Consider the following 15,825-nt stretch of genomic DNA (forward strand, 5'->3'; position numbering starts at 1 on the left):
GTTACAACAGCACTGAGAAAAGTCCTTTACGATCGTTGCAGTATCCTCATGGTTACATGATCTAAATTCGGAAGGTTGGCAACCGGCACATGTCATGTGACCAGCACCTACCCAGTTGGCTTCCGACAACTAAAGTCATCGGAGAAAGCTGAATTCGCTTAACGACTGATTCGTTTAACAACTGCAGTGATTCGCTTAACAACCATGGCAAAAAAGGTCGTAAAATCAGGCACCTCATTTAACAATCGCTTTGCTTAGCCATGGTAATTCTGATCCTAATTGTAGTTGTAAGAAAAGCATTATCTATGTCTGTAGACCAGGGTGTCAAACTCAAGGCCCATGGGGCAAATCCGGCCTCCGGGGTGCTTAGATCTGGCCCGTGGGGCCACCCTGGAAACAGCGAAGGACTGGCCCATAGTGCCTCTGCCAGCGACAACAGAATGTTGCAGGATGCTGTCGCAGCCGAAAACAGAACTTGGGAGCCCATTTTCGCTGGCACAGCGCTCAGGCCATCACAGGTGCCCCCGACATGTGTGTTGTCGAGTTGGCCACACCCACCCCGGTCCCGCAAGGTCAAACACAACCCTGATGCGGCCCTCCATGAAATCGAGTTTGACAGCCCTACATAGATTGTTACCATATTTCCCCTTAAGTCTTAAGAAAGACTTACAGTGAGGACACGGGAGTGCAAGAGAGGAGAGTAATTAGAAATCTAATTACAGATGTGAAACTCCAGATACCCAAACGGCTTCTAATCTAATTTTGGAAAGCCAGAAGGACTCAGTCATCCATTTAAACAGGGATAAGACATCCGTTCTTCCACTAGGGACTATTATTAAGTAACAACACTTAAATGTTTAAAAAGTACTTTTTATGGTTATTAACGCAGCTGTTTCTTTTCTAAGTTTAGGTTTGTAATTCTTTACAATCCATGTTTTATTTTTCCACCATACACTTATTTTATTTTCCCACAATCCTCCAGTCTATTGACTGTTAACCGTTATCGACTGTCTTCTGCATCCCCTCTCTATGACATCCGCCGACAGATCTCCATGGAGGAATAATCAGAATCACATTCCAGCAGCAGAATCTAGCATGTTTGCAATTCGCTCGACGTAATGCCTTTAAACAGGGAATTCGGTGTTGACCCGTGGTCTATGCGTCAATCCCCATGTCACATGATGATGACAAAGGGCTTGGAAGGCAAGGAGAAACTCTCTCTAAGGCTGGGATGGGCAACTATGGGAACGTTACCACCTGTGGACTTCAACTCCCAGAATTCTTGAGAGTCAGCATAAAATGGCTGCCTCAGGAATTCTGGGAGTTGAAGTCCACAGGTCCTAAAGTTGCTATAATTGTCCATCTCTGCTCTAAGGCTATCTAAAATCACAGAAATAAAAGAATCAGTGCACAGCTCTATGACTAGCCTACATTCATTCCAACAGCTTCCTTCAAGCAAGTGTACTGTCAAATCAGAAGACCTAGGTGTTCATAATGGAATCTGGGCCTTGTCCACTACCCCGGTTTGTTGTTTTTTATTGTTTTTCCCCAGCATGGGTCCTCTCGTGTTTATTAAGAATTGTCCTGCGAATGAAGCCTTTCCCGCAGTCGGAGCATTTGAAGGGTTTCTCGCCCGTGTGGGTTCTCTCGTGCACAATGAGACTCGAGCTCTGGTTGAATCCTTTCCCGCAATCGGAGCATTTGTACGGCTTCTCCTCCGTATGGATTCGCTCGTGCCTGATAAGGCTCGATTTGTCGCTGAAGCTCTTCTCGCAGGACGCGCAGCTGTACGGCTTCTCCCCGGTGTGGATCCGTTCGTGTTTAATCAGGCTGGATCTGTCGCTGAAGCTTTTCCCGCAATCGGAGCACTTGTAAGGCTTCTCCCCTGTGTGCGTCCTCTCGTGATTCGTCAGGTTGGACTTCCGGTTGAAGCTCTTCCCGCAGAACGAGCAATCGTAGGGCTTCTCCCCCGTGTGCGTCCCCTCGTGCCTAATCAAGTGTGACCGGCTGCTGAAGCTTTTCCCACAGTCCGAGCACTTGAACGGCTTCACGCCCGTATGGATCCTTTCGTGAGTCAAGAGGTGAGACCTACGCACGAAACTTTTCCCGCAGCTGGAACACTTGTACGGTTTGTCCCCTCGGTGGGCTCGCTCATGTTTGTTAAGGCTCGACTTGTCGCTGAAAGGTCTCCGGCAGTGCGAGCAACTGTATGGTTTTTCCCCTGTGTGGATTCTCCGGTGTATGACGAGACTTGAATTCTGATTGAAACCTTTCCCGCAGTCTGGACACTTGAACGGCTTCAAACCGGTGTGTTTCATCTCGTGAATCAGAAGGTTAGATTTCTGGACAAAGCCTTTCCCGCAAGCTGTGCAGCTGTAAGGTTTCTCTCCCCGGTGGATCCTCTCATGAGCCAGGAGACTGGAGCTCTGAATAAATCTCTTCTCGCAGCCCGAGCATTTGTATAGTCTCTGTTCTCGGTGGATCCTTTCGTGCCGCACGAGGGTGGAGCTCTGGTTGAACCTTTTCCCACACTCCAAGCATTTGTAGGGTCTCTGCTCCGTGTGACTCCGCTCGTGCCTGATGAGGCTGGAGCTCTGGTTGAACCGCTTCCCACACGCCGAGCAGCTGTACGGCTTCTCCCCGGTGTGCTTCCGCTTGTGCCTGATGAGACTGGAACCGTCGCTGAAGCTGTTGCCACATTCGGAGCACCGGAATGGCTTTTCCCCCGTGTGGATTCTCTCATGGGTACGAAGGTTGGACCTCTTCATGAAGCTTTTGGTGCAGCAAGAGCACTTGTGGGGCTTCTCTGCCGTGTTCTGGTTCTCTTGTTTGACACGTTCGGGTTTGTCAGGGAAACGTCTCACAAAGCCAGAGTAAAATGGTATTTCTCTCTGCAACGTTTTGTCATGGCCACCTCCTATTGGGATAAACAAAGAAATGCTCATTTTTAATCAAGCCAGAATTAGGGTTTCAGCAGGGACATCTGCTGGGTAGGGGTGGGGAGTCAAAATGTTTGGGGGACTTGTGACAGGATTTTTGACCTCTTGATTGTCCTCAGACATCTCTTGGAAGATAACCTCTGTCTATATCTTGACTAATTCATGGAAATAAGATCATTAAGATCTACCCCAGGTGGTGCTCCAGTTTACATAGATTGTGTTAAACCACAATGTAATTTGTGTCCCAGATCGAGGTCTTTCTCCAGCTTGGCATCTCAGATCCTCTAAAAGCAGAATGAATATGGAACCTGATGGATCACACACACACACACACACACAGATACACATCTTTATGTCATGTTATTGTACCCAGGTTGAGAATCTCGGTTCAGAAGCAACATCTTGTTTAATGCATACGGGAAAGAGATTAAGTAGGAAAGCAAGTATTTGACTGAGAAGGAACATTGCATCCCTTATTTATTTGTTTATCCTACCTTTATTATTTTTATAAATAATTCAAAATGGCAAACATATCTAATATTCCTTCTTCCTTCTCTTTTCCCCACAATAACAATAACCCAGTGAGATAGATTGGGCTCAGACAGGGTGACTGCTTTCAGGCCTAAGGAGAGACTAGAACTCTCTGTTTCCTAGTGATTAATCCAAAATCACCCAAATGGCTTTCATTCCTAAGGTAGGACCAGTGGTGAAATGTAAAATTTGTTACTACCAGTTTGTGGGCGTGGCTTGATAGGGGCGGAATGTGACTGGGTGGGCATGGCCAACTCTTTTTTTTTTAACTTTTAAAACCATTTTTTCTACAACCTCTTCGGCCGAAGAGGTTATTTAAAAAATGCTTTTAAAAGCCTCTGACGATCCCAGCTGAGTTGCCTGATTGGCAGAGGCTTTTTTTTCTTTTAAAAGCCTCTGACGATCCCAGCTGAGCCGCGCAATCATCAGAGGCTTTTTTTTTACTTTTAAAAGCATTTTTTTTTGGCTGAAGAGGTTGTAGAAAAAATGCTTTTAAAAATAAAAAAAAAGCCTCTGATGATTGCGTGGCTCAGCTGGGCATGGTGGGGGGGGCAGGGATTTTTGCTACCGGTTCTCCAAACCACCTGCCGCCATCGATACCGGATCGGGCAATCCGGTCTGAACCAGGAGTATTTCACACCTGGGTAGGACTAAAATTCACTATCACCTGGTTTCTAGCCTGCAACACTAGACCAAACTGGCTCTTAGAAGGAATTTGAGGTAAGGTCAGCACAGTCCTTTCTTCCTAGTGATAAAATTTAATGGAGTAAATTAATCTCAACTTACCTGATTGGACTGTTTTGAATGTCACACTTGTTTCTGAAACCTGGGGGCAGGGAACATATGGAATCTCTTCCTGTTCCAGCTTTATTATTACATCTGGAAGCTCTGATCAGAAGAAATGAGATATGATAGAAAAGTTATTTTGGTAACTGGCAATAGAGGACATCTGCAATTTTCTGGGCAAATCCCAGAACTTTAGGCAATAATTCAGAACAACTGTTCCCAACATGGCAATTTCCAGGTGTATTGGGACTTCAACTCTCAGAATTCTCTTTGCTGTGATGCTGTGGAATTCTGGGAACTGCAATGCCAACAGTTCTGGAGGAAAATATTGCTTAGCACATTGTAAGCCGCCCTAAGTTTCCAGAGAAGGGCGGCATATAAATCAAATAAAAAAAAAACAAAAAAAAAAACGCTGCCTTAGAGCCAATCTGTGAAGGATAGTTCTCCCCAACAAAAAATACACAGTAATTTCAGAATGGGCACATTATACCAAGCACAACATTAAGGCATATATGAAGGGAAAGAAAAGTAATTTTGTCTTAACGTATTTCAAAATACAATCGTGGTATTTCTCCAATTGTGTTATCCTCAAATCAAGATGATCCAATGACTGAATTAAAACTGAACTTGGTTTCCTCAAAGTCTAGATCAGGGGTCTTAACGCTCAAAGAGCCATTTGGACCTGTTTCCCACAGAAAAGAAAACATCGGGAGCCACAAAATCCTTCCCGTGCCTGACTATTTCTTGAGCAGCCACAAAACTAGAATATGTAGTTGAATTAAATGTTCTCTTTTCTTCTGAAACTTTTCTTTTCTTGGATTTATGCATGGTTGGCCTATCGGGGGTTGAAAAGCTCAATAAATCGCATGCTGGCAGGTGTCACAAATGGGCAGTTGTGACGCATATTTTGAGTGACAGGGAGTCGCAGCAGAGGAGTGAAAGAGCCACATGCGGCTCCAGAGCCGCAGGTTGCTGACCCTGGTCTAGATCAATGCTACAGTGGTATAATGGAGCAGAATTAGAGAACTTCTAATTCTAGCTAGATTGACTAATTGATTATGTGATATCAATTTAGTGTCAACTCTTAGTAACCACATGGAAAGACTTTCTCCATAACCTGGTTATTTCAGTGGTGCACCAATTAAGGAACTCCTGGTGTGGGGAATCTAGATTAATTGCAATAATTCTCTCTTAATCTTACCGGAACCATAATCTATTGGAATTTCTTTTTCTTGTGAAACAGGCTCCGGAATCCATGGATCTCCCCCATGGATCACTTCAGACTTGGGAACTGGAAACCCTACACAGAAAGAAAACAAACAAAATGAGAATTATTTGTATCTCAAGGTTGAACTGTGAGGTTCTCGGTGTGCCATGTGCTTCATTGTTTTCTTACAGATGTTTCATTACCCAACTAGGTAACAACATCAGTGCTGGAAGGGAGTGGGTTTTTTTTCTAAATTTGATTTATATGCCGCCCTTCTCCGGAGACTCAGGGCGGCTTACAATGTGTTAAGCAATAGCCTTCATCCTTTTGTATATTTTTACAAAGTCAGCTTATTGCCCCCACAAACTGGGTCCTCAATTTACCTACCTTAGAAAAGATGGAAGGCTGAGTCAACCTTGAGCCTGGTGGGATTCGAACTTACTAATTGCAGACAGCTGGAGTTAAATTACAATGCATTAGTCCGCTGAGCTATCCAGGCTCCAGGGTTTGCTTTCTCTTGATGTGTAAGTAGTTTGGCCTGCAAGTGTTGGTGGGGGTGTTCTTGGCTCAATGAAACTTATATTTATCATTCTAGAAGTAAAGTTGCTAATATTACATACTTGTCCCAAATATTGGAGAAGAGCACTGAAACTGGAATACGGTAGATTGCCAGGACTAAGGTAATAAATATAAGCTGTGCACAGCCTAGCTCTTGGTTCAGCCCTGGAATCGTTATGCTCCACTACACTTCATTTAAGGAATTTAGTTCCTTAATTTGTCTAGCTCCATCCTGTGGACCTTAAAAAGCACTGGGCACAAATCTAGGTTACTCTTTCTGTACCTGAATGATCAATTGAGAAACTCCGACTTCCTTCTGCCACCTGGTTGGTTGGAAGCCATGAGACGTCTTCTTTGTCTTCTAACTTTATTGTCACGTTAGGGAATTCTAATTAAGAAAGAGGAAAGATATTGAAAAAGAAGACATTGCTGACTCTTATGTTGGGGGGGTGGGGGATACAGTGTATGATATTGCTCACTTCTACCATTTACAAATAACATCCTAACAGCCTTTGAGGCCAATAAAAGAGCTGCAGATATCTCCATCTGAGAGACAAGAAGAACAGCTGCAGACTAGATAATGGTTGGATAGGAAGCAACTTAGCTTGTAGAAGCAATGGAGGCATAATGTCAGACTCCCAGTGGAGCTTGAATCTGCGGAGGAAGCCGATGGAGATTGAGGGGGCGGCTCCATTGGCTTCGGAGGAATATGGGGAGGGGCAGCCAAGTCAGGCCAGGGCCTTTCAAGATTGGGATGGCTTGTAGGCAGAGAGGAACGGGGCCAGGATGACCAAGAGAGACTAAGCAGTGAACATGAGAGACAGAGCTCAGGTGACAAGCAAGGACTACCCCCTCCTGATCCTCGAGCAAGGAGAGTGGAAAGAAGGCGGGAACAGCGCAGGCTGACCACTACTACTACTTGGGAGGAGAGCGCCTTGTCCCTCTACACAACGCACACCTGGAGACTGAGACTTAAGGAAACACTGTGGGGAGGGGCATTTGTCGGGAACAAACGCTGAATTCATGGAGTGTTGAGTGCCGTTGCCGACATTTGAAGTTTCCTGGATTTCTTGCTTTCTTTATGGCTTCCTGGATTAATTGCCTTGTTCCTTTGCTTCCTGGACTCATTGACTTGTTCTGCTGGATTTCTTGCTTTGCAGCCGTTGTGCTCACAGCGTTGTGCTGGACTACTTGCAGCCAGAGGCTGCTGGAGGTGTGTGTGTCATCACTTTGCTCTGGGACTTGCCAGAAACGTGGGAGCGTTTGGGAAAATTTGGAGCAATAAAAGGGGTGGTATGAAGTGTCAGCTGACTGTGTTGCCTCTGTGCCGTGCCCCAGGTCATCACACATAGCTAACGTATTTTCAGACTTCATCACACATAGCTAAGGTATTTTCACTTCCTTGTGAAGTATGGATAGTCCTCGACTTACGACCACAATTGAGCCCAAAATTTCTGTGGCTAATTTAGGCAGTTGTTAAGTGAGTTTTGCCCCACTGACTCTTCCCATAGTCACTGCAATTGTTAAGTTAGCAACATGGCTGTTCAAGGGAATTTGGCTTCCCTATTGAGTTTGCTTGCACTTGGTTAATTAGAATAGAATAGAATAACAGAGTTGGAAGGGACCTTGAAGGTCTTCTAGTCCAACCCCCTGCTTAGGCAGGAAACCCTATAGCACAGTGCAGGGGCGGGTTCTAAATTTTTTTACTACCGGTTATGTGGGTGTGGCTTATTTTGTGGGCATGGCTTGATGGTCATGTGACAATTCTTTAGGATTTAGCAGAGGTATTGGCCTACCAGGCTTTTAACTGCTTGCAAAGCTGTACCGATCTACCCATTTATTTTTGCAGGCACTGATCTACTCATGCATTTTTGCAGGCACCGGTCTACTCATTTGTTTTCTTATAACACGGATCAGCTATAGGACGGCCCTTTGAAGCCCCGTGGCAAGAGTTTAAACAGTTTTTTTTCCTCTAGTCATCAGCTGGGACTCAGGAGGCAGCAATAGATTGGGGGTGGGGCCAAATAAAAGGTAAGAATAATGCGGGGGGGCGGGGGAGGGCAGAACCGGTTCAGTGACGTCGTATCGTCACCGCTACCGGCTCGGCGGAACCGGGCGGAACCGGGAGGAACCCACCACTGGCACAGTGGTGGAGAACCTTTTACTCATCGAGTGCTGAACAGGTACGTGCGAGCGTGCTATCCGTGCACGGCTTTCACATGCACACCCTGTGTGCAATGGCACCATTTGCGCATGGTTATCACGTGCACAATGCACACGCACGAACACCATCTACATGCATGCGCTGTAATCTTGTGCATGTGCACAAACGTGCTTGCATGCGCAGGAGAGCTCTGAAGACCAGCTGGGTCCCCTGAATTGCGCGCATGAGCACCAAACACCAGCTGGGGCGCACGTGCATGTGCAGCTGCAGGTTGAGTTTGGCAAAAACTCGTGTGTCCGGAAAGATGGCTTTGCGTGCCACCTTGGGCACGCGTGCCATAGGTTCACCATCATGGCTGTAGCATTTCAGACAAATGGTTATCCGATCTTTTCTTTAAAACTTCCAATGTTGGAGCATTTACAATTTCTGGAGGCAACGTCTTCTACTGCTTAATTGTTCTGTCAGGAAATTTCTCCTTAGTTCTAGGTTGCTTCTCTCCTTGATTAGAATTAGTTAATTTTACTTCAAGAGCGTTTAATTCGTCTTCAGGTCAAAACAAAAACAGAAATGTGATTTCAGGAAGGGATGTCCCTTGATCAGCAGGGGCCCACAAAACAACATTAACAATACCCTTCAAATCCGTAAAAGAAGAATGAAATCCTTACCCAATGAAGACATTTTCCTGGAATTCTCTTGCATATCTGCCCAGAATCAGTTTCATGGATTTGGGCTCAAAAGTCTGTGGTTCCTCCTTCACAAGATGCACAGGGCCGCATCTTCAGAAGTTGTCCTGATGTCCTTAAAACAAAAATTGCACTTGGTTTTAGCATAAAGATTTTTCAGAATTTGCAAAAGACTTTCTATTATGAATCCCACCCCATGGCAATCCATGACCAGTAGGTGCCATTCCAGGGATTGAGATGTCTAAAGACTGAATCCAGGCATGTGAGTCGGTTCAGAACAATCTACTAACCTGCCAAAAATCATGCAGTGATAATTACAGATGATTATAGAGGAAAAGCTTATGAAAACCCAGAGCAGCCTTCTTCAACCTGGATATCCTGAGACGCATGGACTACATTTCCCAGAATTCCTTGCACATTGTGGCCCTTACTGACCATAGTAGAAGTTGAAGTCAGCTATCTGGAAACTTAGTGCCCACAATGGGGATGTCAGCGTCTCAGCGCTGACATAGAAAAGGGAGATAAGCCCTGAACTTTTGCCTGCTAAATCCCTTTGAAGCTTGGTCTCCATGGAAATGAAGAGGGGGGAACATTCCTGTGAAATGACAAGACAAGAAGTCAGGAGAGTGACTTGGAAGATAGCCAATGAGAAGCAGAGAATTGGGGATCGGAAAGGGAGGGATTGGGGGGCAAAAGGTCAGTCTTGTCCGCACCAGTCATGATCCGGTTGCTGTACTCAAATAAAGAGAAGATTTCCTTAAAGATTGGCAGTTTGGAAATTCATTTATTTTGAGATAGCATCGAAGTCTGACAGGGGAAATCTACCCCAGTTTTGGATTCAAATTTCTATCAATGATGTTTTCAGTTACTTAGGTAGATGCCATCAAATTGGGCGTGGCCATTGTTGATTGCAGGAACCAATGGCTGCCCTCTCCACCTGTCTCCAGTAATAATTCATAATCTATAGCAATAAACTGTGTAATCATATATAAAAGTGTGTTTTTCTTCCAAATTCCGGGAACACTTCTTCAGCTCCATGCAAACTTCGTGTGCCCGAGCTTCTAACACTCTCTAATACACTCACGCTGATGTTACCCAGTTGGGTAATGAAACATCTTCAAGCAAGAATAGAATAGAATAGAATATTGGCCAAGTGTGATTGGACACACAAGGAATTTGTCTTGGTGCATATGCTCTCAGTGTACCTAAAGGAAAAGATACTTTCATCAAGAATCATAAAGTGCAACACTTAATGATAGTCATAAGGAACAAATAAGCAATCAAATCATATTAGGAAACAGTCAATATAAATCGTAAGGATACCAGCAACCAAGTTCAGAGCGCACCAAGGATGCTATGAACTCTGTAGAAAACTGGCATCCTTTTTAAGTTTAATATGCCTGCTATATTTTTTTCCAGACAGAAATGAGCAAGAAGAGCATCAGAATGAAAAGATGAGTTGTATCCATTCGAAGAAGAAGAAGAAGAAGAGGAGGAGGGGGGGGAGGAGGGGGAGGAGGAAGAGGAGGAGGAGGGGTTCATAACATGAAAAACTATTGGGGCAGCAGGTTAGTTCTGCACTAGAAGCAGATTTATGTGTCTTGGCTTGAGCAATAAATCCAGCCTTTTTTAAATAAGCCATGCTTCATAGCCTAACCTAATGCATGACTGTTTTTTTTTTTAAAAATCAAGATTTAAAAATCATGGTTGCACAAAATGTTTTGACTAACTGAGGGACAAAAAGGACAAGTATAAAAAAATGGATAGAGCAGCTTGTAACTAAAGCAGAATAATCAGCAAATAGCCCAAATCTGCAAGGACAGAGAAAGTTAAGGCTCAGAATGAGATAAGAATTGCAACAAATACCAACAATAACTAAAAAATGAGTTTCTTTTGAAATGTAAGGAACAAAAGGAAAGTTAAGGGAACAGCTGGTCCTCTAATGACCTTTAAATATTGCTTTTTTCACATCCAGCTATTTGATCTTTTTCTAAACTGGAATGATCAAGAGATCTTGCGCTAGCCAAGCAGTGCTCTATCAGCTTCTAGTTCTCTCAACTTTGAACACACTAGATTACAGTATTCCCAACCTATATTCCCAAGAACTCCTGATCATCCACGTGGATACTGGAGGGGAGTTTCCACTAGGGATTGCCTATAAAAATAATTACTAGAAAATGGCACCAAATTCAAGAATCATTACATTTCACATGATTCTGACTTGTCTCACCCTGAATCTTGGATGGCTTCAGGCAATAACACTAACTAATGGCGAGAGCTGTTACCTTCATGAAATCTCAGCCTTTTTAAATTGGAAAAAGAAGAGTTTAAAGTCATTTTTGTTGAGCTTTGGGTTTCTGCTGAACCATTCAGGACAGTAATACTGTATGTATGATGGTATTTGTACTGAATCTACCTCACAACTGATCCTTGACACATGAACACCCCCCCCCCCCGTCTTATGAATGATTTTTTGTACTATCCAAATGGCTTAAGACAGCACTGACACACTCAGCTCAAAACTGCACATCCCGGCCAAATGCACGCAACGCTGGGCAGCATCACGGGAGAACCCAAACAGAGATGTAAAATCTGGGGAACACTTCCTGCCATCCCAAACAAGCAAATAAAATATAGGGTTAGCAGAGGCTGTAGCATTGCTTATTTGTACCCTATGACTATCATTAAGTGTTGTACCTTATGATTCTTGGTGAATGTATCTTGTCCTTTTAGGTACACTGAGAGTTTATGCACCAAAGACAAATTCCTTGTGTGTCCAATCACACTTGGCCAATAAAGTGTTCTGTTCTGTGTTCCTGTTCCTGTTCTGTTCTATTCTATTCATGGGGAGGGGAGGTGGATGGGGGTGCTAGCTTTACAAACAGGTGTATGTGTGTCCGTCCTATAGACAAGCAAATAGAATCCACCTGCCATCCTGGACAAGCAAATAAAATACAGGGTTAGCAGAGGCTGTAGCATCGCTTATTTGTATCCTATGACTATCATTAAGTGTTGTACCTTATGATTCTTGGTGAATGTATCTTGTCCTTTTATTTTACAGTGAGACCTTATGCACCAAAGACAAATTCCTTGTGTGTCCGATCATACTTGGCCAAGAAAGAGTTCTGTTCTGTTCTGTTGTATTCTATTCTAACAATAGGGAGGGGAGGTGGATGGGGTTGCTGGCTTTAGAAGCAGGTGTACATGTGTGTGTGTGTCTGTCCCATAGACAAGCAAATATAGCCCGCCGGCCATCCTGGACAAGCAAATAAAATACAGGGTTAGCAGAGGCTGTAGCATTGCTTATTTGTACCCTACGACTATCATTAAGTGTTGGACCTTATGATTCTTGGTGAATGTATCTTGTCCTTTTAGGTACACTGAGAGTTTATTCACCAAAGACAGATTCCTTGTGTGTCCAATCACACTTGGCCAATAAAGTGTTCTGTTCTGTTCTGTTCTATGCTATTCATGGGGAGGGGAGGTGGATGGGGGTGCTGGCTTTAGAAATAGGTGTAGGGTTGTGTGTGTGTGTGTGCACCAAAGACAGACTTCTTTTCTGTGCGATCACACTTGGCCAATAAAGTGTTCTGTTCTGTTCTGTTCTGTTCTGTTCTGTTCTGTTCTGTTCTATTCTATTCTATTTCTATTTCTATTTCTATTTCTATTCTATTCATGGGGAGGGGAGGTGGATGGGGGTGCTGGCTTCAGAAACAGGTGTAGAGAGGTGTGTGTGTGTGCACCAAAGACAGACTCCTTTTCTGTGCGATCACACTTGGCCAATAAAGTGTTCTGTTCTGTTCTGTTCTATTCATGGGGAGGGGAGGTGGATGGGGGTGCTGGCTTCAGAAACAGGTGTAGAGAGGTGTGTGTGTGCGTGTGCATGTTTTGTGTGTGTGTGTTATTCTCACCCGTTTAGCCACCGGATGGCTGCTCGCTCGGAAGATCCGCTGCTGCTGCTGCTGCTGCAATTTCTCTTCTCCCGCCTTCCTTCCCACGGAGCTTGCAGGCTCAAAGCCTCGGGAAGCTCGTCGTCTTCTCCGTGCAAAATACGCGTCGCACCCCCGTCCAGCTCAGCGTCGGGCAGCCAGGCGCGAAGACCCCGAGGAGCCTCGTCGCTTCCCTTCCCACCGCCACCCTCCGTCGGCATGAAGGTTGCAGTTGCCTCGCCGCGAAGATCAGCCGGGAGGAAGCCCGCCGGCCCCCCATCCCAGAGTCTCCGAGGGCTGCTTCGGGGAAGGGGAGGGGAGGTGGGGGGAAGAGACTGGCAAGAGCACCTTAAATAAGAAAAGATCCGGGTCAGGCTCCGGATGAAAGGAAGGGCAGGGAACGGGAGGGAGGAGGAGTTGGGGGGGGAACTACGGGGCGCGTCCCCCGGGCTCTCCCGGCTGCTTTTGCGGACGGGTTTTCCGCTTCCCGTCACGTGACTGACGCCGAGCCAAAGGCCTGGAAAGGTGGAGAGGGCAGGGCGGGGCGCCCGGCGAGTTCGATCCATCGAGGAAAGCAGTGACAGGCTCCGCCCACCGCCAGCTCATCTGTCTAGCTCTAGGACTCTAGGTAGCCCGACTGAGGAAAGGCGGAGGGTGCGGAGTTCTTTAAGGCGGGCGGGCGCCAGAAACAAGATTCTTCTGCAAACCTAAACAGAGCGATGCAATGAAGGCTTCCTCCGATGGGGCAATGCCTGGTTTGGCTCAATTCAACTCATAATACCCGATTTTTTATTTTTTATTTTGATTTATATGCCGCCCTTCTCTGGAGACTCGGGGCGGCTTACAATGCGTTAAGCAATAGCCTTCATACTTTTGTATATTTTATACAAAGTCAGCTTATTGCCCCCACAATCCGGGTGCTCATTTTACCTACCTTAGAAAGGATGGAAGGCTGAGTCAACCACTTTTTTTTTTTGGTCCATTTTTGTTAAAAAAACAACTACTACTTTATCTGGTCAATGTATCATACAGGCAGTCCTCTACTTGCGACCTCAATGGAGCCCAAAATTAATGTTGCCCAGTGAGTAATTTGTTAAATGGAGCTTTGCTCCATTTTACAACCTTTCTTGACACAGTTGTTAAGTGAATCACTGCAGTTGTTAAGTTAGTAACCCGGTTGTTAAGTGAATCTGTTTTTTTCCCATTGACTTTGCTCGTCAACAAAAAGGGGGAATCATACGACCCCGAAACACTGCAACCGTCGTAAAATATGAGTCAGTTGCCCAAACTGTCTGAATTTTGATCACGATGCTGCAACGGTGGTGTGTAAAACAATCATGTCAATTTTCAGTGCCGTTGTAACTTTGAATGGTCACTAAATGAACTGTTGTAAGTCAAGGACTACCTGTATCCGATTTTGTCCAGTTCAATTTAGAATACTTGATTTATGTAATGCCATTTCTATCCGAATATAGCTTTTTTTAACGTTTTTATTTTACTGCGTCTTAATTTAGGTAAAATGTTAATATACATTGCAAGTCCATGTATGTTATGCCATACACTAAGTAAATAAATAATTTTCAGGCTTGAAGTACAAAAAAAACCCCTACCTTGCTAATGAATATGCAAATACAACGCAGCTGTGTTCCCAAATTGAAGGACTTGGTGGCGCAACAGACTAAAGTGCTGTTAAGTAACACCAGCTGCCTGCAATTACTGCAAGTTCAAATCTCACCAGGCTCAAGGTTGACTCAGCCTTCCATCCTTTCGAGGTAGATAAAATGAGGACCCGGATTGTAGGGGCAATAAACTGACTTTGTATAAAAAAGAACACCGCTTAGGGGGGGCCGAAAGCCCTACTAAGCAGGTATATACAAAAGTATGAAGGCTATTGCTTAACGCATTGTAAGCCGCCCTGAGTCTCCGGAGAAGGGCGGCATATAAATCGAATCAATCAATCAATCAATCAATAAATAAAGGATGCATGACTTGGGAGTTATTCAGTCTGGGCTATTTTCCGGTAAATTTATTCCACTTTTCCTTACTGGCTGTTAATGATGGAAACTAAAGTCCAGCCTCTGGAGAACACTTCCATGGAGTCAAAAAACCTCTAAGGAATTTCTAGCACATAGAAAACTGCTGGGAACAGACGTTTTCAGCAATTTTCCAATCCAAAATGTTGGAAGGAGAAATGATTTACAATTGCACTGAAAGAATCACAATTCCTTGGGAAGGGAATCTCATTCTTCTCCAACAGGAAACGTATAAAGCAGTGGGTCTCAACCTTCCTAATGCCGCGACCCTTTAATACAGTTCCTCATGTTGTGGTGACCCCCAACCATAAAATTATTCCATTGACCATTGAAAATATGTGTTTTCTGATGGTCTTAGGCGACCCCTGTGAAAGGGTTGTTCGAGCCCCAAAGGGGTCCCGACCCACAGGTTGAGAACCACTGGTATAAAGGAACGTAACAGGAGAATAGCAGTGACATCTACCAATGTACTCAAACGAATGGACTGTTAATGCCTTCTTTTTAAAAAAAAAATTGGGGTTTGTAACAGAAGCAGTTCAAATGGTCAACACTTTTCAACATCCCCTGTGGCATTGCACACAGGAAGAGGCATGATTAATAAACACTGGAGGTTGGGCCAGAAAAAAAGAGGATTTTTTTTAAAAAGAAAGAAGGCTAACTCTTTTGAAAATGCTAAGTCTTCCCAAGACTGGTTAGGAAGCTTCTAGCAACCTCTAAAGAAGATGCTATCGGATAAAGAGTATTTGCACATGAAGAGTGAATAATGCTGATCTCTAGAATGACACTGATTGCAATTACAAGTAGTCCTCAAACTTACAACAGTTCATTTAGTGAACATTCAAAGTTACAACAGCACTGAAAAAAGTGACTTACAACTGCTTTTCAGTTACAACCTTTGAAGCATCCCCATGATCCTGTGATCAAAATCCAGATCAGAGGTGGGTTTCAGCAGGTTCTGACCAGTTCTGGAGAACCGGTAGCAGAAATGTTGAGTA

At 44.5% G+C, this 15,825-nt stretch overlaps 2 protein-coding genes across 2 annotated transcripts in view; both read right to left on the bottom strand.

Moving 5' to 3' along the window:
* Nucleotides 1-15,825, bottom strand: part of LOC132712326 (uncharacterized) — a 200,735-nt gene that overhangs the window by 97,097 nt on the left and 87,813 nt on the right. The window lies entirely within an intron of this gene.
* LOC117667877 (uncharacterized) lies at nucleotides 855-13,281 on the bottom strand. Its single transcript, XM_087884035.1, has 6 exons — nucleotides 12,780-13,281; nucleotides 8,851-8,983; nucleotides 6,305-6,409; nucleotides 5,458-5,556; nucleotides 4,257-4,358; nucleotides 855-2,917 (listed from the first exon to the last, which is right to left on the bottom strand). The coding sequence occupies exons 2-6, from the start codon at nucleotides 8,882-8,884 to the stop codon at nucleotides 1,536-1,538; spliced, it is 1,722 nt and encodes a 573-aa protein (XP_087740161.1). The 5' UTR covers nucleotides 8,885-8,983; nucleotides 12,780-13,281; the 3' UTR covers nucleotides 855-1,535.

Source organism: Pantherophis guttatus, chromosome 2 (assembly GCF_059756535.1).
Source record: "Pantherophis guttatus breed Tessera chromosome 2, ASM5975653v1, whole genome shotgun sequence".
Classification (NCBI taxonomy): Eukaryota; Metazoa; Chordata; class Lepidosauria; order Squamata; family Colubridae; genus Pantherophis; species Pantherophis guttatus.

Excerpts from the sequence above, each read along its gene's own strand:
- LOC117667877 (XM_087884035.1), bottom strand. The coding sequence starts at position 8,884 with ATGCAAGAGAATTCCAGGAAAATGTCTTCATTGG. Across the intron at positions 4,359-5,457 it reads TCCAATAGATTATGGTTCCG|AGCTTCCAGATGTAATAATA; the intron begins GTAAGATTAAGA and ends TCTTCTGATCAG. Across the intron at positions 2,918-4,256 it reads ATTCAAAACAGTCCAATCAG|GAGGTGGCCATGACAAAACG; the intron begins GTAAGTTGAGAT and ends TTATCCCAATAG.